The sequence below is a fragment of the Neltuma alba genome, unplaced genomic scaffold (genome assembly GCF_004799145.2).
Source record: "Neltuma alba isolate B1F8T4 unplaced genomic scaffold, ASM479914v2 tig00012646_pilon, whole genome shotgun sequence".
Taxonomy (NCBI): Eukaryota; Viridiplantae; Streptophyta; class Magnoliopsida; order Fabales; family Fabaceae; genus Neltuma; species Neltuma alba.
The window spans coordinates 34,848-59,895 of record NW_021637081.1 but is presented as its reverse complement, the minus strand read 5'-3'; the positions used below and the strand labels follow the sequence as shown (position 1 = coordinate 59,895).

General features: G+C 36.5%; 5 protein-coding genes across 9 annotated transcripts; 3 read left to right on the top strand and 2 right to left on the bottom strand.

Annotated features, from left to right (window-relative positions):
• Window positions 1-883: 883 nt before the first annotated feature.
• LOC114729564 (uncharacterized) lies at window positions 884-3,061 on the bottom strand. The gene is made up of 6 exons (XM_028916586.1): window positions 2,877-3,061; window positions 2,149-2,270; window positions 1,885-2,023; window positions 1,701-1,805; window positions 1,522-1,612; window positions 884-1,271 (listed from the first exon to the last, which is right to left on the bottom strand). Exons 2-6 carry the CDS (start codon window positions 2,235-2,237, stop codon window positions 1,105-1,107), a joined length of 591 nt encoding a protein of 196 aa, XP_028772419.1. The 5' UTR covers window positions 2,238-2,270; window positions 2,877-3,061; the 3' UTR covers window positions 884-1,104.
• Window positions 3,062-7,238: 4,177 nt separating this feature from the next.
• LOC114729536 (cytochrome P450 724B1-like) lies at window positions 7,239-9,869 on the top strand. The gene is made up of 9 exons (XM_028916552.1): window positions 7,239-7,442; window positions 7,520-7,844; window positions 7,946-8,098; window positions 8,193-8,435; window positions 8,545-8,631; window positions 8,724-8,802; window positions 8,891-8,997; window positions 9,105-9,223; window positions 9,484-9,869. The coding sequence occupies exons 1-9, from the start codon at window positions 7,312-7,314 to the stop codon at window positions 9,575-9,577; spliced, it is 1,338 nt and encodes a 445-aa protein (XP_028772385.1). The 5' UTR covers window positions 7,239-7,311; the 3' UTR covers window positions 9,578-9,869.
• An 849-nt stretch (window positions 9,870-10,718) lies between these two features.
• Window positions 10,719-14,360, top strand: LOC114729539 (proteasome subunit beta type-7-B). Of its 2 annotated transcripts, XM_028916555.1 has the most exons (10): window positions 10,719-10,793; window positions 11,279-11,441; window positions 12,517-12,658; window positions 12,783-12,879; window positions 12,960-13,029; window positions 13,122-13,226; window positions 13,499-13,597; window positions 13,691-13,777; window position 13,903; window positions 14,120-14,360. In XM_028916555.1, the coding sequence occupies exons 2-10, from the start codon at window positions 11,298-11,300 to the stop codon at window positions 14,194-14,196; spliced, it is 822 nt and encodes a 273-aa protein (XP_028772388.1). In that variant the 5' UTR covers window positions 10,719-10,793; window positions 11,279-11,297; the 3' UTR covers window positions 14,197-14,360. The 2 variants fall into 2 exon arrangements, with proteins under 2 accessions (XP_028772388.1, XP_028772387.1); XM_028916554.1 differs by lacking the exon at window position 13,903.
• A 1,605-nt stretch (window positions 14,361-15,965) lies between these two features.
• LOC114729544 (ras-related protein RABB1b) lies at window positions 15,966-18,477 on the top strand. 2 transcript variants are annotated; one of them, XM_028916561.1, is made up of 7 exons: window positions 15,966-15,986; window positions 16,172-16,259; window positions 16,353-16,492; window positions 16,975-17,057; window positions 17,515-17,719; window positions 17,829-17,897; window positions 18,040-18,477. In XM_028916561.1, exons 2-7 carry the CDS (start codon window positions 16,214-16,216, stop codon window positions 18,130-18,132), a joined length of 636 nt encoding a protein of 211 aa, XP_028772394.1. In that variant the 5' UTR covers window positions 15,966-15,986; window positions 16,172-16,213; the 3' UTR covers window positions 18,133-18,477. The 2 variants fall into 2 exon arrangements, with proteins under 2 accessions (XP_028772394.1, XP_028772393.1); XM_028916560.1 differs by lacking the exon at window positions 15,966-15,986 and having other exon boundaries at window positions 16,007-16,259.
• Window positions 18,478-19,002: 525 nt separating this feature from the next.
• On the bottom strand, window positions 19,003-23,643 carry LOC114729571 (pre-rRNA-processing protein esf2). 3 transcript variants are annotated; one of them, XM_028916594.1, is made up of 8 exons: window positions 23,280-23,643; window positions 20,728-21,323; window positions 20,557-20,623; window positions 20,405-20,472; window positions 20,157-20,246; window positions 19,939-20,069; window positions 19,390-19,515; window positions 19,003-19,265 (listed from the first exon to the last, which is right to left on the bottom strand). In XM_028916594.1, exons 2-8 carry the CDS (start codon window positions 21,146-21,148, stop codon window positions 19,248-19,250), a joined length of 921 nt encoding a protein of 306 aa, XP_028772427.1. In that variant the 5' UTR covers window positions 21,149-21,323; window positions 23,280-23,643; the 3' UTR covers window positions 19,003-19,247. The 3 variants fall into 3 exon arrangements, with proteins under 3 accessions (XP_028772427.1, XP_028772429.1, XP_028772428.1); XM_028916596.1 differs by having other exon boundaries at window positions 20,728-21,139; XM_028916595.1 differs by lacking the exon at window positions 23,280-23,643 and having other exon boundaries at window positions 20,728-21,330.
• Window positions 23,644-25,048: the final 1,405 nt, after the last annotated feature.

Genomic DNA, 25,048 nt, shown 5'->3' with positions numbered 1-25,048 from the left:
TCTAGAAAGGAAGAACGGCTCTTCTTCGCACGCGTCACGGGATCGCCGATGTCTGTCTTTGATTTACTAGATTAGGGGACCTGAACACCAGGACAATTAACTATGGATTACTATTCTGAAAATGAAGACTTCAATAATTCTTTTTTATTTAGAATGACCGGTACTGGCTACTTGGTGTTATAATAAGGATCAAGCTCACAACTTTTTATTTTTCAAAAAAAAAAAACGATGCTACAGTGTAAGATTAATGACAAAATTACATCAGAGCATAATAATAATGATAATCACATTCTGTTACGGGCAAGTAACAGACCAAAACAAAAACCAAGGAGCAACCCGCTAATACAAGTTATTACGCGAAGAAACCCCAAGCCAGATGGACCTCAACAAGAGAAATTTTAACTTCTTTGTCATGAGCGTAATGGGCAAGCTAGCTGCTTTGCAGTGGCTGAGTGCCTCATAATTTCTCCCGCCGCCCCCACATTTTTTTTGGATTTGAAAAATATTAACCATTAAATTACGATCTAATGATATTAAACAAGAAATCATAAATTTATTTTTCAAAAAAGTAAATAAATATTTGAGGGGGTCCAGATAGCCGGCGGTCGGGAAAAAACATATCTTTTGGTTGCTGTTTTGGGGGCAGCCAAGGACCCTCCTATTTTGCTGCCTAGTTTTGACACGTGTATTAACAAATACAGGGGCCATGTACCACCGCAACCAATTGACACTAAATACCGTTTTTCTCACTCTTGATCACGATAATAGTTTGTTTATTTTCCTAATGAGTTTTTTTTTTTGTTATAATCTTTGATTCAAGGTTTTAAAGTTACTTGTTATTTCTTGGAGCTCACTTCCCAGATTTAAATGTTTAGTCGATGTAGACCTGATACCATAAAATGATAAAATTATCTAAAATAACACGCCTATACATATAATCGCAAGCAAATCAAAGGAAAGCGATAACAATTTTGTTTAATTACAACAGTTTCATCGTTTGCTACTGGGTGAAATTCACAAATTATAATTTTTAATGTCGCGAGAGGGTACTTCGCTGCATTGGAAGTGAAGAATCCAACGGTCACTTGCTTCTTCGACAGCTTGTCAAGAAGTTTTTGAAATGCCATCGGTGGAACCTACATTTTGATTCTTTGGGAACAGATACGGTGGATGGAAAAAAGGAATAAAGAATGCAATTCCCAGACACAGCATTGCCAATACTACGACCCACCAGGCTTGTTGGGGTATGCCCAATAATAGCTCATCGCAAACTGTCATGCCATGCCAAAGTGAACAAGAATTAGACCCACCAAGCAAAGTCTGAAGCTAAAATGAGATGCATTTCAAATGAAATGCATAGTATTTAACTCAATGAACAGTGACCAGACTTTGCACCGAAAATAGAACTGGAAAGTAAAACCATTTCAATCAAATTCGAAGGGAACATAACAAGAATGAAGAACGTGAATCTCTGGCAGAGAAATTAGTAGTGCCATATACCATGCTAAATTAGTAAATTACCTATATTGAAGATAATGAATGGCCTCTCACGTACATGCGGTATGGCAACAAACCCCTCTGGCTCCACAGTTACCAAGACGCGCGTTTTATCCTGAATAACGTCAATGCTTTCAGAACATAACGTAACAACATAAGTGATATAAAGCAATCACAGCTTCGTTTAGAATGAAATATCCAACCAGATTGCTCTCGGTCTTGAAAATTAGCTTTTCTGTGTTGAGTAATCTTCTGTTATTACCCAGCACCATCTCTTTCTCCAGTTGTATGGCAAAGCTGGCAGGTATCTGATATTTCAGTTAGCGTATGTCAGTTTCCAGAGAAGAACCCACAGCAAACAACAGACAGAAAAGACATTATACATACAGAAGCAGGATATGATATCTTCACTTCATACCACGTTTGGGGCTTCAGATCTTGTAGTTGATAAAGCCGGGAGCCACCATTTAAAGGCAGGCTCTCTCTCCAGAGCTCTTGCCCAGCTCTCAAAATTTTGTTCTCATCCCTATGACATTAAGCCATTGACCTCTCTATTTGAGTGACAATTTAAAACAGAAACACTACTGATTTGCAGGAGGAAAAGTCCAAATAATTAAACATAGCTGAGGATTTTTTTATTTGGATACTGACACATTCCCAAAGCAGAGGGTCGGGACCTTGATCATGATGTGGATGATGTAAAACAGAATAACCCAACTATGCATGCAAATTCGATGCATTGTTAATGACGGGGACCTCCAAATAATTTGAACCTACAAACAAGAAATACGTATATTTAGTACACATAACCTTTACAAAGGAGCTAATATTACTAGTTGTCACCAACCAAAACAGGAACGTTTTAAAAAATAGAGACAGAACCAAAACATTACAAGGGTTATGAAATTATGCATCTGGCAAAACCTAGGGTTCGAAATATAAAATTTCCAAATCCAGAAATATTATTAATTATGTTCTTAGTGAACTTCCCAAAGCACAATCACAAGCATGATAACTTCCCATTACAGGAGTTACTATTTAATAAATTCACCTTCTCCGTCCTGCTGTGAACATGCATGAAACATAAAGCTTCCAAAATTTACTATTAATACAGTAAGAAATAACAATGCTTCAACAATTGAGCATTATTACAAGATTTTCCAATGTGATTCTGAATTCCAAAAGAAGGTCCAGCAGCTAAAAATTTTATGTTGAAAGTCGAAAGAAGCATATACAGAGCATATTTAACAAGGCTCCTCGCGAACACAAACATTCAATACCCAGTAGCCAGTACTCACAATTTACAATACAAACAAATTCAAGATTCAACAAAAATAAAAAAGGTGAATTAAAAATTGGAGTCTGGAGAGTAGATGAACCTAGAGCCAAATCCCTTGGTTGATATCTGAGGTGCTCGACGGCGAATAACGAGAGGCAGAGGTGCGGAGATTCGAATTCAGTAATTGAGAGTGGAGAAGAAGCACGAGAGACAGAGGCGCAAAGGGAGGGATGAGAAGAGAGCGGGAGGCGGTATAGCTGTGGAAGTGGAACTTCGAAGAGCGGAAGTGCGCTGCGGAACAGGGCTAAGCAAGCACTAAAGCCGACTCGCGGGGTAATAAATACACCGCCAATATGATATATAAATAAAAAAAAAAGTAATAATACGGCTCGGCCAGACCGAAACAAACACAAGATAAAAATTGAGGAGTGAGTTCGGATGCTCAACCGATCAAGACTGTCCAAATCTGACGTGAACAGTTCAGATTTAGTTTTATTTTTATATTTTTAAAATAATTACTTTAATATATATAAAGTATAAAATAAAATAATCTCTTAATTATTATTTTTTTAAAAATAATATTTTTATTTTAAAATAATTATTTAAAAATATTAAATTTAGACCATCCAGATTAGATCTCCACGGTGACATGGCGATGCAGGTGAAACCGATACGCAACGTCAAAGGGCAATTGGATCTATATTTCTATATTTTCATAATGGACGCATACATTATCAGTTTGGTGATGGGTCGGTGCCCAACACGAAATGGCCCGGTCCTAGAGCTTAGTCCTGCCCATTTGGGCTGGGCCATAATCATTTCAGCATAGCCCAATTTTTTTTCCCCCAAAAAAGAACTCCTCAGTGACTGGATAATGGAGGAAGACATGATTCTTGGATGAAAAAGTTGTGGTCCTACCAACAGAATTGGGTCTAACAAAAAAAATTAATTTCTTCTCGTAACGTGTTGAACCAAAATTTGAATCTAACCAACAGGGATTGGGTCTAGCAAAAGAGGCTAGTCTCCCACAACGCAGTGAGCTAAGGTTTGAATTCCCACTGGGAGAGGTGCTTACATTTAGTGTCCAACAATACCTCGAATAGGATTATTTCCAATAGAAGGATACCTATGCTTTAGTAAAAAAAAAGATTTAAATCTCCGTTGGGAGAGATGTCTATATTTAGTGGCCGACGATACCTCAAATAAAACTGCTTTTAATATGAGGATATTTATACTTTAGCCCAAAAAAAAAGTTGTAGTCCTCTTGTACTATCCTCAATATAAGAGCTAATTTGACATTCAATTTGATCTTAAATATAAGATTTCAATCAAATTTGTCTCTCATATTTATTTGTTTTTTTTCTAAAGTAGTTCTTGTAGTAATTGCACATATTAAATATTTCATCAAATCATAGTTCTAGTTAATATACACGATTAGTGAGGGTGTTCTAAGGAAAATAACACCCATTGCCCTCGGTCCTTAATATAAGAGCCAGTTGACTAATTTGAGTAGATTAAGAAAATCTGTTAAGTTAATTATTTGTAATAAATATGTGTTGTCTTTTCAAAAATACTATTACCATTTGATAAAACATTTAACATGCGCAATTATTACAATGACTATTATAAAAAAATGGATAAATGTGAAAGATAAAATGGATTAGAGTGTGATATTTAAGATCAAATTGAAAATCAAACTAGCTTTTATATTAAAGGTTGGAGGTAGTATTTATTACAGATAACTAACTTAGTAAATTTTTTTAATCTACTTAAATTAGTCAACTAATTTTACATTAAGGACCGGTGGTAGTATATCTTATGAACGTCTTGCAACAATGTTGTTTGGGCATGGACACAAATATGTACTCCTCCGGTCCTTAATATAAGACCCATTTAACTAATTTGATTAGATTAAGGAAGTTAGGTAAGTTAGTTAATTATAAGAAATGTGACATATTTTTCCTAAAACACCACTATCATCTATTTTAATACCTCCTCTCCCTCTTCTACTTGATTATGGTTGAGGGAGTATCTATAGGGGTAATTTAGAGAAAACTGATAAATATGAGAAATGGGTCTTATATTTAGGACCAAAACCAACTCAGTAATTGGGTCCTATATTAAGGACCGGAGGAGTATTTAAGAATACAATTTTTAAATTGAAGATATAAAAATTATTGACTGTTGTGAGAAGGCAGAGAAGAACTGTGTGATAAAAGAAACTTGAGTTGAAACCCAGTCCTTCTTGTTCAGCAATTCACGGCAGCAAAAAATGAATTTTCATTATCTTCTATTACTGTTATAGTCATCTACACAAGACATGATGCATTTTATGCTACTGTTGGTGCTACAGGTGCAAACTAGTTTGTGCGTTTACTATTAGATAGAATAGAAAATTCTCCATTCTTGTTTTCTCTCTTCCTTTTTTTAATATAATATCGGGTTAGATTTCTCACCAAACCTTCACGAGTCAACAACGTCTTATCTAAGTTTTCTATTGTTCCAGTCAGTTCAATGAATATGCACAACAATACAAAGAAAGAAAGAAAAAGATGGTGTTAATTGGCTGCAGACATCCAAAAGCATATGATGCACATTTTTATCTGCCTACTCTATTTTAGTATTCTCAGTCTTTTATAGGAAGCATCTGTTTAACCTTGATGACTTTCACCTAGCCTTCATAATTTGCGAGTATGAAAGCACCCAAATAAATAGTTTCACGTGGACTTTATAGTTAGGGACTTGGTTCAAGTCATATCGAGCACGCAGTGAACAACAGTTTCAAGTCTGAACTATGCCAAATGCATGATGACTAATAAATACCAACTCTTTTATCCCTCCCTAATTTAAGTGTCTAGACACTCTGTTCGAGAGAGTCCTTGGAATGAAACCCCATTTTGCAAAACCTCACTCTTGACAACAATTTCAATCATGAAGCCCCGCATAAGATGCTCTGATGAAACTTCTTTTCATAAATAGGATCCAAGCTAAGTCAGGAGGAGAAGGAGAAAAAAAAACTAAAGGAATAATGCTAAACTTGGGCGCACTAGAAAAGTGAATATCCAGCTATTTGCCAGTGATTCTAAATGCAACCTAATCAAATCAAGGGTCCCATCCCCATTGCACGTGCACATGCAAGGCACAACAGTACCAGACAGAGATTGAACCAGTTCTCTTTTCTTGCCTCCCCAAAGGCCCGTACCTTCTTCATGTCTCTTCCTTTTTTTCTAGCTATTATGATCCAAAGCTTAGAATTTGTGCATGTCCATGATTATGCAGATTGCAGAGCTATATAGCAATAGAACAAAAGTTTGGCCGAACTTGCCAAGACAGTCATCAAAGCCTCTCATTCCAAAAGAAGCTTTACGCTCAGACTTTTTTCTGCGTGGGTTAGTAGTTTCAATCTTTTTGGCTCCTTGTGTTCTTTTGTTCTTTGTTAAGGGGACACTTCGCCATATTTTAATGTGTGGGTACATGTTAAAGCTAGCGAGGGCTTTCAGAAACTAACTGAGCGCACGTAAAATGGGTGAGAAATATGATTTAACCGACATGGATGGGGCCTCTCAAGAGAGGTTGAATTAGTGGGTTTATGATAGGGACAATAAAGCTAAAAAATTGGTTGACACCAAATCATTCTCTATGCCTTTTTTTGTAAAGCGAGTTTGGTGAGCCTCACCGTCATAGATATAACTCGTTATTTTGAATTGCTTTCTAGAACCAATAAAAAGATGTAAAAATAAAAATTTTGGGGGGCCGTTTTTAGTCTTATCCCACCAAGAATTATTTCTCCTAGTTTATAATAACCGCATGAAAGGATCAAACAAGACAGCTGCTTCATTTACAATTTTGTGAGGGGAAAAATTGAATTCTAACTATTTGCCTCCAAATATTAAGTTGAATGAAATGCTTTACATATCACATTTTTATTGAAAAAATGTGCTTGATATAAAGCTAAACTTGCATTCAGAAATCATCACATAAATTAAAACGATATCGCAGCAGATATTAACAATCTTAATACTCTTACCCCCCCAGTTTATTATATCCCAGCAACAAGAAGAAGATACTACTAAACATCATTCAGTTTCATCTCTTTATTTTTTTTCTCCCAAACATGCCCTTTGTTTCTTCCTGCAGAACCCACCTTGGTGTGATGTGAGAATTTGGACTTTCAGCAGATGTACAATGGCAAATTCGATAATTCACCTTTTTCTTTAAGGAGATTGAAATATTTAATTTACCATATCGAAAGGAAGGGCGTGATAAATGCTTTTGATTTTTGAAGTATTACAACAAAGCGCCTTTTTTTGCTATTGCAGACATAAAATCATTAAATCAGAATCTAGGACAGTTCCCAGGTATACTTATTTCCACATCCATATTTATTCTTATATATATGCTTCTGTACTCCAACACAGACTAAATCTGCATCTTCAGCGGGAGGATTATTAAGCATTATGGTTGAGTTTTCGTCCCTTATCTCAGCTTTCCTCTGTGGATTGCCCTTCTTTTTGGCTTTGCTTCTCAAATATCTGATGACGCAGAGTGCGCAAGAGAAATTGCCTCATGGAAGCATGGGCTTGCCGTTTTGTGGTGAGACTCTTGGCTTCCTCAAACCCCATGAATCATTCTCCTTAGGAAGCTTCTTGCAACAACGTTGTTCTAGGTACCATATTCTTTCACGGCCGTTCTCTGGTGTTGTTAGCCTATCATTGTCGCTGAGCAATTATCCTTGTTATGCAGGTACGGCAAAGTTTTCAAGTCCCATCTGTTTGGCTCCCCCACCATCGTTTCCTGCGACTACGAGTTCAACATGTTCATTCTTCAGAACGAAGGGAGGCTATTCGAGGCTGATTATCCCAAGGTTATGCATTACATTCTCGGCAACTTGTCTCTCATTGTTGTCACTGGGGACCTTCATAAGAAGCTACGAAGTTCTGCTGTTAGCTTTGTCTGTGCGGCCAAATCCCAATCTACTTTCCTCCCCTCTGTAGAAAAGCTTGCGCTCTCAAGAGTGAATTCATGGCGCCACTGTAAACAAGTTGGTTTTTATGCTGAAGCTAAAAAGGTAAGATTTCTGCCTGGCACTTGATATCTATATATATTTTGCAAGAGAAGCAGTAGAAATAAAGATATAAGATTGCATTTTTTCCCCCGTGGTTCAAACAGTTTACGATCTGCGCTATGCTGAAGCTTCTGTTGAACATTAATCCAGACGAGCCTCTGGGCTCTCAGATTCTAGAAAACTTCGAGACTTACATGAGAGGTTTCGTATCATTCCCACTAAATATCCCTGGAACGACGTATTCCAATGCTGTGAAGGTACAAATAAAAAACATATGGATTAACTCTTTAGTTAACCGAGAGCCAGAATATGTTGATGCTGATATATTTTACTGTTCCCGGATTCTATCAGGCTAGAATAAGACTCTCGTCCATTGTCAAAGAGATGATAATAAAAAAGCGTAAAGGTAATGTGGGGTCTCGGGAAGGAGAGGACCTCTTAAATGTGATATTGTCAAAGCCAAACCTTTGTGTTGAAGAGATGGTGAGTGTTGTATTGGACCTCATGTTTGGTGGTTATGAGACAACAGCAAAACTATTGTCCTTGATTGCCTATTTCCTTGGCCAATCACCTAAATTGTTAGAAAGGCTCAAGGTACCTAGTCTTCAATTTTTTCCTATTTTTAGTTTAATCACAAGTCATTGCTCAGTTGACAATGATTACTGATTCGCTGCTATAAATTCAATAATAAAAAACTCCACAGGAGGAACATCAAGTCATTAGGAAAAGCAAAATAGATGGAGAACCATTGAACTGGGAGGACTTCAAGCAAATGAAGTTCACTCTTGATGTAAGGAAAACAGTTACTTTACCATACAACAAATTTATGTCCTCGGAATTACTCAGTTTCTCATATAAAATCACCAAAATTCTTACCATCAGGTGATAAATGAAGCAACAAGATGTGGGAACGTAGTCAAATTTTTGCACAGGAAAGCTATTCGAGACGTCAGATTTGAAGGTATTTAAACTGGGAGTTTACATTATCCTCGTTCTCGTTAAACAGAAAAATCTGCTCATATTTCCTCAATGGTTGAAAACTGTTGCAGATTTTGTTATACCCAAAGGATGGAAGGTTCTTCCAATTCTGTCTGCCGGGAATTTGGATCCTCTCTTCTATGAAAATCCTTCAAAGTTCGATCCTTCCAGATGGAATGTATGTTGCAACACCATGCAATTAACAACTTAACCCATACATGAAGTATTAATTTGCTCGAGAAACAAACTTAACAGTACATATCAAACATTTGCCTCTATTTGTAGGACACTTCAACGTGCAAGAAAGTTACACCGTTTGGTGGAGGCTCACGACTCTGTCCAGGTGCTGATATAGCTAAAGTGGAGATAGCATTCTTCCTTCATCATCTTGTCCTTAATTATAGGTAATTTACCACACCACACTAACCAGGCAACACTGTCCACGAGAATAATGACATGCATAGCTTATGGGTATCAAGATGGGCAGATTGGTGAATAAATTAACTCAATGTATCCCACTTTGGAATCCGTATGATTATTTTATTAGTTTATAAGAATGCAGCCAATGTTGGAATGTGCATGATTATTGTTGAAGCCAATTGAGCTTGTGAAGAATAAAAAATTATATTTGCTATTGATGTTACTTGCTACGTGATTGCAATAGGTGGAAGATCAGATCAGATGACTACCCACTTGCTCTTCCTTACGTGGATTTCACCAAAGGCTTGCTATTGGACCTTGAAAAGTTGGACTCATAAAAATCACTGCTTTTGGACAGACACTCGAGAATGTGAATAGATCTAATGTGTGTGTCTTCAGGAAGTTGGGATCTCAAGTGTTCCGATACAAAATAAAGAATCCAAATTCGGGATGATTAATTTATGGCATGTAACAGTTTTCTAGTTCTGTTATTTGAAAAAAACGGTTGGTGCTTGACCAACTTGGGTTCAATTTCAATTGTCCATGTGAATATTAGGAACTTGTTCTGTAGCTCACAGCTCTTGCGCCCCTGTAATTCAAACATCCATGTTCTGTAATAGTTACAATAAAGACAAACTTGTTCGACAGTTGAAGAGTAACCTGGATGCTAGGATCTCTCTATATCAATTTTTGCCATATATTAATGCAGGCGAGCACAACCAACGCCATTTCATTTTAGAGAGCTTTTACGACTTACGAGGACACATTTCGCAGGCCTGAAATAAATGAATTCTGAATTTCCTACACAATCTAGTCTAATTATATATGGTATTTAGATTAGTTGGATCCAGCTAATATAGATAAGAAAATGTATTAAAAATATGAGTTAAATGTTTGTTTTTATGGATAAGTTTTTAAGTTAAACGTAAAGTTCCATTTTCAGAGTGAAAAGCTCTCTTGGAGTACAAAGCTCAATTTTTTATATAATTTCATATACAACCTTTTTATTCCTTCCAGCACAGGTAAAAATGCAAACCATTATTAGTGATTTTCAAAATTATATTTTTTTCAGTGTTACAGAAAAAAATAGAATGTGAGTCTTGCATTTTACTAGTCTATTGGAGGTATTCATCACCTTTCATATATAATAGAAACATATAAATATAGGATATAGATCACATTCAAAATTATAAAATACTACCTCCTGCCATTAATATACGAGTTAATTGATTAATTTGAGTACATTAAAAAAAATTAATTAAATTAGTTATTTGTAATAAATAGGTATTGCCTTTCCTGAAATATCTTTGTTAATCAAGTGGGATACATGGAATGAAAATCCTGCTGTGGGGATACATGGGCTGGTGGCCCCAAAACAGAAATAACATGGGCTTTTGTGGCCCATGATTACCCAGGTCGGTTTTGACCCAAAAAGGGAACTCTGCCGAGCAAAAGCCTACGCCGTGACTGCCTCTCCGATTTCTTCCTTTCCACGACATACCGGGCGTCCTGGCTTGCTGAAGAAAGCTCGTCGAGTCGACTCCATCTAACGCTGTGAGCACCTCTCTCTCTCTCTCTCTCTCTCTCATTGAACTTTATTCAGCTGTGAATTAGCACTGTCCCCACTTTAACCAGATCGAAGCGGTTCAATATCTTGTCGGTTTTCTGCTTGGGTTTTCATTCTTCGTTGTTTAACAATTTAATTTCCCCCCAGTTAATGTCAAATGCGAACAACTATCACGGTGCCTCTGTTTGTTTACATCAGATTTAATGCTGTAGGATGGAAAAGGAATAGTTACTACCAGAGTAGAACTTCTCTTGTCTTCCCTGGGAACGTGTTTTGTTTTCTTTTTCTTTTTTTCTTTTGTTTTCTTAATGCGATGCTTAGCTGAAAGCCTGAAACTTGCCCTTTCGGTCATCATAATTAGGGATTTAGGCTATCGTATTTTAGCAGGCTTATATTAGTTTTAGGGACTTGTATTATTTCGTGGGAGGTATTTCTATTGGATACTATATATATTTATATATATTGTCTGCAGGTCAATACGAATTTTTAGAATGTCTAAGTTGGCGGCGGATCTTCCTCCCAAAGGTGGATTTAGTTTTGATCTCTGCAGAAGAAATGACATGCTTGAAAAGAAGGGTCTTAAACCGCAATCTTTTCTCAAGACCGGAACTACTATTGTTGGTTTGATATTCCAGGTATGGTTGCTTGAGTGCTCTCTGCTTTCTAGGATTGTTTTACCTCATGGAAGCCTTGATTGGCTCTTTCTTCGGTGATTCTTTTCGCTCCATGAATTTAAGTGGAATTGTAACAACTTCTTAAATCTTTGGAAGTAATGTCTTACGCCCATGAAAGGAAATGGCTACGTCTCTGCCAGAGAAGTGATATGATGAAAACCATAGATAAGATTATTTTTTGGGACATTCCAAGTCTAAATGCCGATCTAGTACTTGAGACTCCCCCCCCCCCCTTTTTTTTTGGGGTGATGCGGTACTTGAGATTTTCTTAATTGGCGTTTGTTGCCAATTGTCAACATACGTTCCCACATATAATATACAGTGGCGAAGAGTTTTCATTTGTTTCTTGCTGTCTCTGTTACTAAAATGAGAGTCCACTTTAGCCTGCTCAGAAGCCACAAGTGAGCCGCTATGTAATGGAAGACTAAACCTATAAACCTGGTTATGAATCATGATTTATGCGGAGTGAAATGTCTGGTTTTACTTTGGAATCTTATGCTTAAAATTTTGATGTCCAGTCATTTGGATTTCTTTTATGTCTATGGCAGTATGGCCTGCAACACAATTTATTAAATAGATAAAGTTCAGTTGAATCAGCTGCTTGAATATTTGTGGGGTCTCCATCTCTTGAGGTAGTGGTATGGTTTAAATTTCGAAGGAAGAGGTGAAAGGTTTTGGGTTGGATTCAGTGCTCAACTTTGTAAGGCAGATACTATGGTGCATATTAGGAAATTAAGCATGCCGATGCAACTAATAATAGCATCTTATCCAACGTATATGTAAAGTATATCTCAGTATATGTTGCAGAAAACCTTATCCAACGTATAGGTAAAGTATGTACTAACTGTCCCATACTTTTGAATCTTACAGCTGAGGAATCAAGCTTTTTGATGTTATAAACTTGAATGTTTATAATTCGGCTAAGTTCATTGTTGATACAACATAAAAGGGGGAAAAAAATATCTTCTTGATAATTTTTTGAGTCTTAAGAGTTATCTTTAAGCAGTCCATAATTAAGGCTCTTAATGCCTGCTAGGATGGCGTCATTCTTGGAGCAGATACAAGGGCCACTGAAGGACCCATAGTTGCTGATAAAAACTGTGAGAAAATTCATTACATGGCACCCAACATATATTGCTGTGGAGCAGGCACTGCTGCTGATACAGAAGCAGTAACAGGTATTTTGTTGCAATAATATATTTTTGGCTGCATAATACTATTTCATGTCTCGTGGCTTCTGTAATATGGCTGTGTTTACGATTTACTCATCTTTGATAATGAGAAGTCTGTTCTTTCCTGTAGACATGGTCAGCTCCCAACTGCAATTACATCGCTACCATACTGGTCGAGAATCAAGAGTGGTTACAGCACTGACACTTCTGAAGAAACATCTTTTCAAGTTGAGTTTCTGAACTTCCATTGCAATTAAACTTACTCCCTGTTGCAGTATTCATGTTGACTTTCAAAATAATTGTGCAGTTACCAAGGTTATGTCCAAGCAGCTTTGGTACTTGGTGGGGTTGATGTCACCGGACCTCATTTGCACACGGTAAGTTCATTGCTTAAAAATTCTATACTTGAATTTCCTTGCTTTGAATTCATGCAATGTTATATCTTGTGACTTTTGATGATATGTCGCAGATATATCCTCACGGTTCAACTGACTCGCTCCCCTTTGCAACAATGGGTTCAGGTTCACTTGCTGCAATGTCTCTTTTTGAGTCTAAATACAAGGAAGGGTTGACTGTAAGTAAGCATTCTGTGATTCAGAGGTCTGGGGCTGTTAAAATGGCTAGCTTATTTTATGAAAACAGACAACCTTAAAATTGTTAACGTTTACATTTGATAACCTTTTGATTCTGACAGATGATATTTCTTTTAAAACCGGTTTGTCAAAAATCAGTATTGCACAAACGTTCGTGGTGATTTAGGCTTTGATTACGAGTCATGAAATTTGATTTTGCTTCTTGCCGGATATTCTGATATATTATCAACATTTTTTATTTGATGTGGTGCAGAGGGATGAAGGGGTACAGCTAGTGGTTGAGGCGATCTGTGCTGGTATATTTAATGATCTGGGAAGTGGAAGCAACGTGGACGTTTGTGTGATAACCAAGGTTAGTGTTTTGATGCCATTCACTGCAACTGGGCTTTTGAAGGAAGGAATTTAATTTTCATTGACGTACTGATTTTATTCTAATATTGCACAGGGACATAAGGACTACCTCAGGAACCATCTGTTGCCAAATCCTCGAACATATGTTAATCCAAAAGGCTTTACTTTCCTAAAAAGACCGGTTTGTGGCAAACCTCTATTTCTCACTGTCATTCGGCTAGGAGTCTTCGAAAATTAACGCGGCTTACAGTATCTTACGCATTTTGTGTGGATTTTCCTGCATTGTGTCTTGTGTTCCTAATTAAGGGTCTGTTTTGAATAGCATTCAAAAATACTTATAAGCACGTTTTACACAAATTAAGGCAAAACTCATTTTACATGTTTATCTCATTTTATAAATCACGATTGAAAAACTACTTATAAGCTATTCTAAACGGGTCCTGAATAGTGTTAAGCCCAGCCCGTTTACATTTAGTGATGTTCTGTGTTGTGCCTAAGATAATAAATCTGTTATCTGGCGCAGAGGTTCTCTTAACAAAGATTACTTCCCTGAAGGAGAAGGTTGAAGTGATCGATGGAGGAGATGCCATGGAAGAGTAGCATTCGTGTCAACAGGAACTATATTTACTTTAAATTATCATCACATGCCTGTAATATTGAGAGTATTGATTCTCACCCAAAACCTCGGCATCGTGGAGGCCCCATAATCATTGGCCTCTTGTTTTTACCAAATGAATTTCTAGTATTCCGCATACCCTTTTTCCTACTCTTTTTTTTTTTTTTTTTTTCAAGAACCCTTTTTCCTACTCTAGTAGTGTGCAATCTTGGCCGCATTTCTAATGTTGCTGGCCTGAATTACTCGTTTTAATGTTAGATTAAATTATGTGGATTATCATTAGTTGATTTAATGAAAGTGAGAACATTTAATTTGGTTTTAAGCAATTAGTTCTGATTGAATAATAAACATAGAATATATCAAGCTTTATTTCCATTTGTGTCTTGTGACAGGTTGAGTTGCCCATAAATTCATTTGGTAAAAGTTTTTTTTATTTTTTGAATAATAACTGGTAAAAGTTTCAACTTGCATCCCTCTGGCTGCAGCAGCATTAATAGAAAAAAGTGAGGTAATTATATTAATATTATCAAAGTGTGAGGAATTTTATTATTTAAGTGTATATAAGTATTTCCTTTTAAAATAAGTGAAGTACTACTAATTTAGAAAATTATTCTCCCTCTAAGGGATGTATTGCCCTTCGTTCGTCGGCGGGGGAGAGTAGGTTGAAATTTATTTTCATTTTCTTAAAAGATTAAGTAATTATAAAATTTTTATTATGTATGTATATTCTTCGTGAGTCTGCTAATTCTAGAGTTCTAAGCCAAGAATTTATGATTTAGAAAGTGTTTGGATGGAATCAAAATTATGGTTTTAAAAATATTTTTACAGTATACGAAATAAATATGTGAAAGAGTTTATCATATTTTGCGGAGGTGCTTCCAAACACCCCCAAGTCCTACTTTACCGATCACGTGTGCATGATCAAGCCATCGCGAAAAAGGGAAGAAAAAAAAAATCCAAGGGACTATACAAATCATCACCACCATATTAATTGCTTTTATCTTGAGCGATGTTGGTATCCACGGGACAAATTGCCCGTGACCGGCCCAAACCATGCTTTTACGTAATGAGATTGCCAAAGTGCCAATGGCCTGAAATTACCATTACTGATTAATTAAGAAATAGAGATAAACAGTAAAAAAATAAATTATATATATGCTTAATCTTTTGCATTCTCATTTAAAAATAATGGATTTAATCAGAATTTAATACTTTCGTTAGCTTTTCATGTACTATGTTAGTCACTTCTCCTTCTCTTTATATCCCTAGCTTCTCTATAGTGTCTTTGCAGAAAACTAATAATAAAATGTAAAACTTACATTGAAATGTACTGTTTATTAGACTCGAAAGTATAACCTAGATGAGGTTCTGTTTAATGCATGAAGAAACATGTCATTTTTTATCACCAAAATTTTTTTAAAATTTTAAGTAATATTTCAAACGAGTATAACGTTTTATATTCCTTTACTACTAATTAAAATTTTAATATGTATAAATTATACTACATTCAATAATTAATATAAGATTTAGTGTGTAGTTTAAAAATATAAAATCTAGATTATAGTTTAATTTAAACTCCAAAATAAATTTTATATTAATTTTTAAATTTTTATTTTCCGAAAAAAGGGAGGAAGCAGTTTGCTTTAAAAATTTAAGAAACCATAGTAGCAAATGAATGGTAGCGAGGGGCGGCCATGTGGAACCGGGAAAGAGGAAACCCAATCCAGAACGGGAACGGGTAGCGTGCTGGGTTACGATTACGAAGGTGTTACTCGTACGTCACGCTGTGGCCATTAAACTTTTAAACCCCTTTTGATTTGTCACTGTTTCATTTTTCTGTCTCTCGTTCTGTTCGTTCGCCTCTTCTCTACTCTCGATTTCTCAGTTCTCATTCTCATTCTGCCTCTGAACCCACTGCATATTTCACTGCCCTGCCTATTGAAACGGCTTCTTCCGCAGTGCCGCCTCTATCCTTGATCTGCACGGCGTCATTTTCTCGGCATGTCTTACGACTACCTTTTCAAGTATATCATTATCGGGGACACAGGTTATTTTGCTGTAGGAACCCTAGCTTTTATCCCACTTCGGTTATGGTTTTCTAACTAATTGAAATTTCGGGCATTTTTTGGTTGTGGTGCAGGTGTTGGGAAGTCATGCTTGCTTCTGCAATTCACCGATAAGAGGTTCCAACCCGTCCATGACCTGACTATTGGTGTGGAGTTCGGCGCTCGTATGGTCACCATCGACGGCCGACCCATCAAGCTCCAGATATGGGACACTGTAAGTCTATGTTTTATTTCTTTCTGCTCTTGTTTTCTCAAAATCTAATTGCGGTAACCTTTGACCTTTCTCCATGCTTCTTTAAGTTGTTGAGGATTGATTGGAAATTCATACCTAAAGAGCTAAAATAACAATAATTTGTTTGGTACTTTCACTATTTTGAAACATACAGTAAAAGCCACAATTGACCGCAAACGTTTCAGTAATTGAGACCCTGAGCATAATAGATTATGAAATCATATCAGAAACCTCTGCAGTAAGTTACTGATCTGAACGACTCTCTCCTTTCTAAAGGCTGGGGACTGTGGAATTAGAGTGCGCCTTGCATGGTAACCTTAAATCAATATAGTAATGAATGTTGTCTTTGTCCTTGTAATCACAATGTAGGGCTGTGGTTTTAGATTCTGGATTCGCCATAATAGATTTCAGGTTATAAATCATAATGCATATTTACTGATTCAAAATACCTCATTTATATGTAGGCTGGGCAAGAATCTTTTAGATCAATCACTAGATCATACTATAGAGGAGCTGCTGGGGCACTTCTAGTTTATGACATTACAAGGTCAGTATTGGATATGTTGGTTGACATGTAGGCATTACTTTTGTGCTTAAGAGTCATTTCAAACTCTATACAACCCTTTTACATGCGTCTACATTGTCTAGTCTTTGCCTCTTTTATTCACGTTAATAGGTTCCAGAGTTTCATTGTGCTTACAATAAAAGTTAATGTGAAATTCTGTGATGCTTCTGGCAGCTGATTGATGCTTTATTATTCCTTGTCCTTTTGAAATTATTGATTCTTCTATTTGAAAGCTGCATCCTATGTACTGGGCCAGTGATTCTTTTTGCTTATCTGCATTTTCAACTAATCGGGAAACTGGTCTAATATTTGAACAGGTCATTTGTTATGTTTGTATAAAATGACGATCAATGCCATCCAATACCAACTTCCTGGTTTTTATGCTTGCTTTATTTCCTAATCCTGCCCTTGCCTGAAAATAAGATGTTTTTGTTATCAGGAGGGAGACATTTAATCATTTAGCAAGTTGGCTGGAAGATGCCCGGCAGCATGCCAATCCTAACATGACAATCATGCTTATAGGGAACAAGTGTGATCTGGCTCACCGAAGGGCAGTGAGCAAAGAGGAGGGGGAACAGTTTGCTAGGGAAAATGGGCTTTTATTCTTGGAGGCTTCTGCAAGGACGGCTCAAAATGTGGAAGAGGTGATTCATATTCGCAGATTCAAAAGAGTTCATTGAATGTCCTTTAAAGCTTCTGGAATATCGTGATTTTCCATTAGAGTGTAAAGTAATTCTAAAGCATATTTTACAGGCTTTCATCAAGACTGCTGCTAAAATTCTCCAGAACATCCAGGAAGGTGTATTTGATGTATCTAATGAGGTAACATATAGCGTCAGTTTGATGGTGGAAAGTTTTATCAAGTTAACTGGGACAAATATATAGCATCACCATTATAAACCTAAATAGCATAGTTTGGATACTTGTTGCACAACCTGATTGGACGTGATTCTTTTCATTGCAGTCGTTTGGCATAAAGGTTGGCTATGGACGTCCACAGGGGCAATCAGGGGCTAGGGATGGAACAGTTAGTCAGAGCGGTGGGTGTTGCAGCTGATTTTGAGGAAACCAGTATTTGATCCTTTCGCCCCAGCTATATCTGCAATTTCATGTCGTCGCCGAATACACACCTAGAATTGTCTTGTGAATAATGGATAGCACTAAAGTTTCTTGTATAGCTCTAATCCCAAGCGTTCTCGGGACATTGTTTATTCTGTCGTTAGAAAAATTTACCGCCCAACTATGAAAGCCTGGTTGGGTATCATACGCCTTTATCAAATTTTCAAGTGCTAAAGTTGTAGCTCGTTTTACTCAATGACTCTTCTCAGTCGTTAATATCTGATCTGTCATCAATATGAAATAAATTGTTGAATAAAAAACAATTGAGAAAATTCAAACTTAATTCCTGTGTATTAGTTTTGAACGAAGTAAAGACATCGGATATTTTCGATTTTAGGATTTACAGCTCCCTAAAGGTGTCAAAATGGAATTCGCGTTAGAATGCGTACCTTGTCAATCCATCATCAATGGATGTAAAACAGCAAATTTACCAGGCTGCATTATTTACAAATTGGAACACTACTTCAAAGCTTTAAACATTACACAATAATTTAGCATCCTAATGATTGCAGAGATCTGTTTTGTTATAGTTTAATCTATGGATTCAACGCCCTTTTTTTAATTGACAGTGCCATCCTGTTGTATTCTTCAAAAAAGGTAAAAAGAAATTATTTAAGTAATGACGCCACTTCTGTGTATTTCATTATAATGTAGTTAATTATTATCAAGTCATGGTTCAATATGATTTTCGCAAATTAAATGTATGAAGGAAACCATACATACACTAGCTATGCTATTCTGAGGAACATAAATATTCTTCCTCTTTATTTCTAACTCGGCACATATAATTGGATCGTTGGAGTCCAGATAAACCATCATAGCAAACAGAATATTGATCAATTAGGCACCGTAATCTGGTACATCATCCACAAGGTTTTAAATTTGATTTTTCCTACAAAATCTTCGCTGGACGAAAAGAAGATCGTGTTAGAAGAATCACTGTTGAATCATGAAAATACATCATAAATAAGTCTAACACAATCAAACTGGGAAAGCGATGTCCATGCTGTCCTTAGGATTTAACAAAATTGGCTGCTGATTTCAAGACATGCATTACAAACCACCAAATACCTGCAAGAAGCATGGCGGAAAAGGTTCAATTTAAAAACCCACTATAGATTGCATGATGCTATAACACTCCTGCAAAAACACAGGACAAAACCAATAGCTATATCCAATAAACAAACTGACTTACCGCATCCAATACATCATCAGAGACTCTGGGTTTATTCCCGTCAGCATTAGCAGATATTGGTTTTTTCTGAGGGAAATTGCGAATCACTTTTGCAATTTTTCCTGAATTCTGATCAAGTTTTTGCTTCTGTGAAAGCGGAAAGAGATTGTTTCACTTAATAATTCTTCAAAATATATCATTTGTGCTAAAACTACAGAAACAAAGTATCACTTAAAAAAGTTTATAATCACCAATTTACCGTTAATGAATCAAGTTCTAGAAGTCAGCATGACAAGGCATATGCAGAGTAAAAACACGTTACCATCAACAAATGCGACAGCTTCTATTCTAACGGAAAAATAGCTCCAACCACAATTCAAAATTGGTCTTTCCCTACAACCGTTTAGAGTTTAGCCAAATTTTTACAAGCTCTACATTACAGACCAATGCAGACCAAAATAATTTGGATTAGATAATACATTCCCTCTGTCATTATTAGATTTGTGTTCCTGTAGACATAGTCATAATAAAGGGAGAAAGGCATACAAGGGCCACCAAAATATAGCATACCTTCCTTAGTCGTTCCTCTATAGAACTCAAAGCACGTGACTGATCAACCTTAGAAAGATAGAAATCCCTCTCTCTTTTGGCAGCAGAAAGTTCTACAGCTAGTTTTTGCTCCCGAACGGCTTTCTTGAAGGCTGTAATAAGAAATCAGGACATTGCTGTAAGCTCAGCTGCTTTAGCTCCGCTATATAAAAAGATAATACAGATAATAAAAACCCTACCAAGTTCTTCAGTCAGATCATCCCATTTGAATTTACTCAAGTATTTAATATTCCAAAGGTCATAGTAGAATGCTGATCTCTTCTTTCCCCCTGGATAAACAGTACAGACAGTTTTCACGATATCAATACAGACCAACATGATGGACAATCAAGCATTACTAACCATATCACATAGCGCAACATTGCCCCTGCAAGTTACGTTTTACTAACTAACCACTATTTGGCTTAGACTTGATTAGAATACATACCTATCTGTTCACCATTTAACATATTAGCAACTTTCTTTGCTACTCTTTTGTCAGTGAATTCAACCCATCTACATAATTGAAGGCGAAGCAAATGATCATATGCTAGTAGAGTAATGGAATTTTTAACGGTCAATTAAATATTCAAAGAATACCCTTCCGAAAATACTTGGTCTCGAGATCTACGCGATGACTTTGAAGGTGCTCGAGAAGCAGAATCTCCTATTGACAAATCCAGTAAAGTCCGTAGTTAGTCACAATCCACGTTCTGGCAAAGAGTTAAAAGAGATGCAACTAAGTATCAAAGATGAACTAGAGGAGGTCACCTTCAGGAGCAAGATAAATCCTTTGAATATCACCAAATTGTGAGAGAATGCGCCGAAGCTTTAGGTGGTCCATATGCGGCGGAATCCGACTCAAATAGCAGACGCCACGCTTATCGGCCTTCTCTGCCTCCTTCAACAACCGTTTCTTCATTTTATTTTTTCTACCATCCGTTTTCTCACCACTGGAATGTGAACTGGTTTTCTTCGTGGCATTAATGTCCTTTTCCTCCGGCGCAGTCCCAGAGTTGCCCGCCATAACTTTCTTCTTCCTCTTCTTCTTCTTCATTTGGGAACTCGCATCAACTTCCTGTGCTTCATTATCAATTGGAGAGGCCTCGCGTTGAAGAGTCTCGTCATCGGCCTGGAGATGTTCTCCCAGGGTTTCAGAGCTGGAAGCTTCCTTCGATTTTCGCTTTTTCATTTTACAACCGAATAATGAATTTTAACAGCTAGATTTGAGCGAAAGTGAATTTCAATCTGAACATAAGCGCGTGAAAATAGAGGGAGGGAGGGAGGGAGAAGTGAGTGTCTGTAAATTGTGAGTCTCCCTGCGGATGTCAAGGTTTTGAAGCCGGCTGCGGAAACAGAAGCGCAAGCTGGAGGCGAGGAGAGAAAAATAGGTGTTAGGAAGGTTTTTTTTTTTTATTTAAAAAAAAGATTTAAAAAAAAATGCCAATCTTGTTCTTCTCCGTCTTTTCTTTTCGGGAAAAAAAAAATTGGTCATTCCATCGTCACGCATGGTAAACAGCTTAACAGCTACCTCACTCCACAAGCCCTTTAAGTTTACTATTTCCCTTTTTTTAATTGACAAGGTCACTCCATTAATATAATATCAAGCCATATTATAATATTATTCTTAAACTCTGGTATAAATTTCCAACTTAAATCTCTTTAAACATTTAACTTTGGAAACATCTTCCCCTTTTTTTTTTTTTTCAATCCAAAACATATAAAATACTTGGAATAAATGTAAGCAAGTGTATGTTCGTACAAATTTCACAATATAAAATAAATAAACAGTATCATGATATATATATATATGATTTATAAATTTATCGTAACGATGCTTGTATTTAACAACAATAAAATAACTATAAATTCAACTTATATAAGATCCTATAAACAAATTTTAATTCAATGATACGAAATAATTAAGAAAACATTTTCTCTAAAAATTTGTGTTGTCAGAGGAACCAACACAAAACAAATAAAAACCCAAAAGGATGAGAAACCATCCCAAAAACTGTTCTTATATTTGTACAGGGATACTGTGAGGATTACTTACCCACGTAAAGTTCTGAAACAATAAGATGGGCTTTAGCCCCGTACTTTCACCCAACCCAAAAGGACATGTATGACAGACACAACCCGAGGGTCACGAATATCCAACACACCTCAAAGGCTACGAATAAGAGGCGCAAGTCAAAGGCTACGAATGGCAGTCGCTTTGTGCCTAGTTCACGGGAATAAAAAAATGCTCATAATCTTATAAGAAATCATTTCTTTCAACTTATGAAAATTCATCATGTATTTTGAAAATTCAACCTTCTAAAAGATTCTGCAAAATATTCATAAGCCTTACTTCAAAATTTCCTTTCACAGACTTTATAATCACGTGACTTAAATATATATATATATATATATATATTTGAACAAAACTGTCCCATGAACAATGAAAGACATAATCAGATCAACATTTCCATTAGAATGGTTTGTTATATACATTTTATTACAAGTCTATCTATCTCAAACATTTTCCCTGTTCAAGCGTGCATGAACACAAGCAGCATACATCAGTTTTCAATGTAGAAAAATAATCAACAATTCCCACATTATAATTTCACTTAAAACTAGTATCAACAGATTTCATTCCCAATTCCATAAGGCTTGGTTTCCTTTTCAAGTCACTTCAAGGGCATTCCACAAATCAACCCATAACCCTTAAAAAGAATTTAATCCATTCCTCTTCTGGTCATTATGAGCACAATTTAGTGTAAGATTATAGAACATCCAAATTTTACCGTTACACAAGATCTGCATCACAATCATACATAATAGGATCACAATTCTTTCTCACCATCGCAATAGTTTTAAAAAAAACATACTTGCAATTCTCTTCTCTATCAAACATTTCATCAAACACCTAGTGGGCACACAAGATTATCTCAAATACAAAACTCGCATTATGATACTTTAAACCTATCTAATTGTACATTTTAATTTTAATTCCCCTAGTAAACATTTTATCAAACATCTACCATACACGAATGACATTAGTAAAACAAGTTTCTTCCTCTCCTTGTTTTCTTTTCTTTTAATTCTCAAACTTACTTGAATTGTAATATCCTTCCTATACTCCTCCACTATAAACAGCCTCTAGTCTTCCCTCCCCTTCTCCCCCCCCCCCCCAAAAAAAAAAAAAACCAGCTGCAACAATAAATCAATACAAACTCTTCTCATCTGTCAAGTCGCGGCAAGAAGGAAAGAAAGAAGGAACCAAATTGCTCAGCCTTGTCCACACAAAGTAGAAGGGAAGAAGAATCTGAACTTACCAAACGCACAAGGAGAAATCGGCGAGAACAAGAAGGAGGAAGATGGGGGTTGCACCAGCTAGCAAGAGCAAACTTTCTAGCACCGCAGCAAAGGAGAAAGAAGAGAATAAAACGGATGGCTCTCCTACTGCCACAGAACAATTTCAGCAAAGGAAGGGAGGAGACCACTTGCGCAACAGAGCAAGAAAGAAACGAAAACGCAGCCACCAGAAATCAAAGCAAGGACCTTGAGTGCAGAGGAAGACGGCGGTGGAGCACGGCGACGGCAGGCAAGGATGGAAGTGGAGGACGACTTGAGTTTCACGTTCAGAATCGAGAAGCTACCTTCGGCGCCGTTCCCTCTTCCTTTCCTCTCGTCTTTGTCTGGAATGGGAAAAATACACGGGAAGGGAGGGGGGGAGTTCTCTCAAGTTAATTTTTTGGGAAAATACCCAAAAAAATAATATTGAATTTTAACATTTCAAATCAGAAATTACTATAAAAATATATTGTCATTTCTTTTTTGAATGTAGTCATTTTCTTTATAAGTGTAGTAATTAATACTGATTTAAAATTTTAAAATTCAACAATCATTTTTTAGAATATTTCCTTCTTTTTTTTTTACCTAATAAGTGCTTTAGGGTAATTTCATATTGCTGTTTGGGGGGACCCTTACTTGGCACCTAGAGGATTCGAATTCAAAAACTAACATCAAACAACGCGGGTGTTTGGATAGAAACCAAATCATAGTTTTAAAAATATTTTTACGATTTACGAAGTAAATATGTAGAGAAATTTGTCTCATTTTGTGAAAAAGTGCTTTTTAGAAGGACTTTTAAGGATTGTCAAACACCCCCAACAAGTAATGTTCTACTAAATTACCAATCCGCTTTGTTAAAACTTCACAGCCAATAATTAAAATATTTGTTAAGAATCATATGGTAAGTTTTAGAACCACTACATCGATATACTTTTTTCTGGTACAAATCGATATAATAAATCTTTTTTGCTACAACAAATCAATTTTTTTTTCAGTACAACAAATCCATGTACATTTTCTTTTGGTACAAAAAAATTTTAGGTAAAGGTTCAAGCTTAACCCAAGGCAGGATGTTTGAATGGCTCCTCCTAGGTGATATCAATGATGGGCAGAGCGAGCAAATAAATTTAATGAAGGCAGCCTGTGCTCTCATGCATTGTGCTGATCTTTTCTGGGTACAGATCATAACGAGCAAATACGGTTGGAATGGTGAACCTAACCAGCACATGAGAACTAAGAATGTGTCGCACTTCTGGCGAAGTATGGCAACTATAATAGAAGACATGAACTTGGGGATCCAATGGAAAATAGGTAACAGTGAACGAATCAGATTTTGGAAGGACCACTGGGTGGGAGATCTTGGCCCCTTACAGCATTTAGCCTATACACCCATACACGAGACGGATAGACAAAAGAAACTACTTGATTTTGTAACTACGGATGGAAGATGGAACTGGTAGGAATTCTCTGAACACCTCCCGCAAGATATCCTATGCCAAATTTCAGAGATGCGCCCCTCGAACCCAACGGAGGGAAAAGACAGCTGCTAGCCTTGACTTAGCCTACCAATTGGTTATGGAGAATGAATGGGATGAAGAAAATCCAATTTGGAAATTAGCATGGAAATGGCCAAGAATACAGAGAGTAAGATCTTTCCTCTGGTTAGCTTTAAGTAACAAGCTCCTAACTAATGCTAAACGTTACTGACAACACATGACCCATAGCACCCAATGTGAATCATGCGGGCACG

Coding starts and splice junctions, on each gene's coding strand:
- LOC114729564 (XM_028916586.1), bottom strand. CDS start 2,237: ATGCATCGAATTTGCATGCATAGTTGGGTTATTCTGTTTTACATCATC. Junction 2,024..2,148: donor ACCCTCTGCTTTGGGAATGT/GTCAGTATCCAA, acceptor TTAATGTCATAG/GGATGAGAACAAAATTTTGA. Junction 1,613..1,700: donor TCAAGACCGAGAGCAATCTG/GTTGGATATTTC, acceptor GACGTTATTCAG/GATAAAACGCGCGTCTTGGT.
- LOC114729536 (XM_028916552.1), top strand. CDS start 7,312: ATGACGCAGAGTGCGCAAGAGAAATTGCCTCATGGAAGCATGGGCTTG. Junction 7,845..7,945: donor TTTATGCTGAAGCTAAAAAG/GTAAGATTTCTG, acceptor TGGTTCAAACAG/TTTACGATCTGCGCTATGCT. Junction 8,099..8,192: donor CGTATTCCAATGCTGTGAAG/GTACAAATAAAA, acceptor GGATTCTATCAG/GCTAGAATAAGACTCTCGTC.
- LOC114729539 (XM_028916555.1), top strand. CDS start 11,298: ATGTCTAAGTTGGCGGCGGATCTTCCTCCCAAAGGTGGATTTAGTTTT. Junction 11,442..12,516: donor TTGTTGGTTTGATATTCCAG/GTATGGTTGCTT, acceptor AATGCCTGCTAG/GATGGCGTCATTCTTGGAGC. Junction 13,030..13,121: donor CCGGACCTCATTTGCACACG/GTAAGTTCATTG, acceptor GATATGTCGCAG/ATATATCCTCACGGTTCAAC.
- LOC114729544 (XM_028916561.1), top strand. CDS start 16,214: ATGTCTTACGACTACCTTTTCAAGTATATCATTATCGGGGACACAG. Junction 17,058..17,514: donor CTAGTTTATGACATTACAAG/GTCAGTATTGGA, acceptor TTTTGTTATCAG/GAGGGAGACATTTAATCATT. Junction 17,720..17,828: donor CGGCTCAAAATGTGGAAGAG/GTGATTCATATT, acceptor CATATTTTACAG/GCTTTCATCAAGACTGCTGC.
- LOC114729571 (XM_028916594.1), bottom strand. CDS start 21,148: ATGAAAAAGCGAAAATCGAAGGAAGCTTCCAGCTCTGAAACCCTGGGA. Junction 20,070..20,156: donor TGATCTGACTGAAGAACTTG/GTAGGGTTTTTA, acceptor TTCTTATTACAG/CCTTCAAGAAAGCCGTTCGG. Junction 19,516..19,938: donor TAGAGGAACGACTAAGGAAG/GTATGCTATATT, acceptor CCGCTTTCACAG/AAGCAAAAACTTGATCAGAA.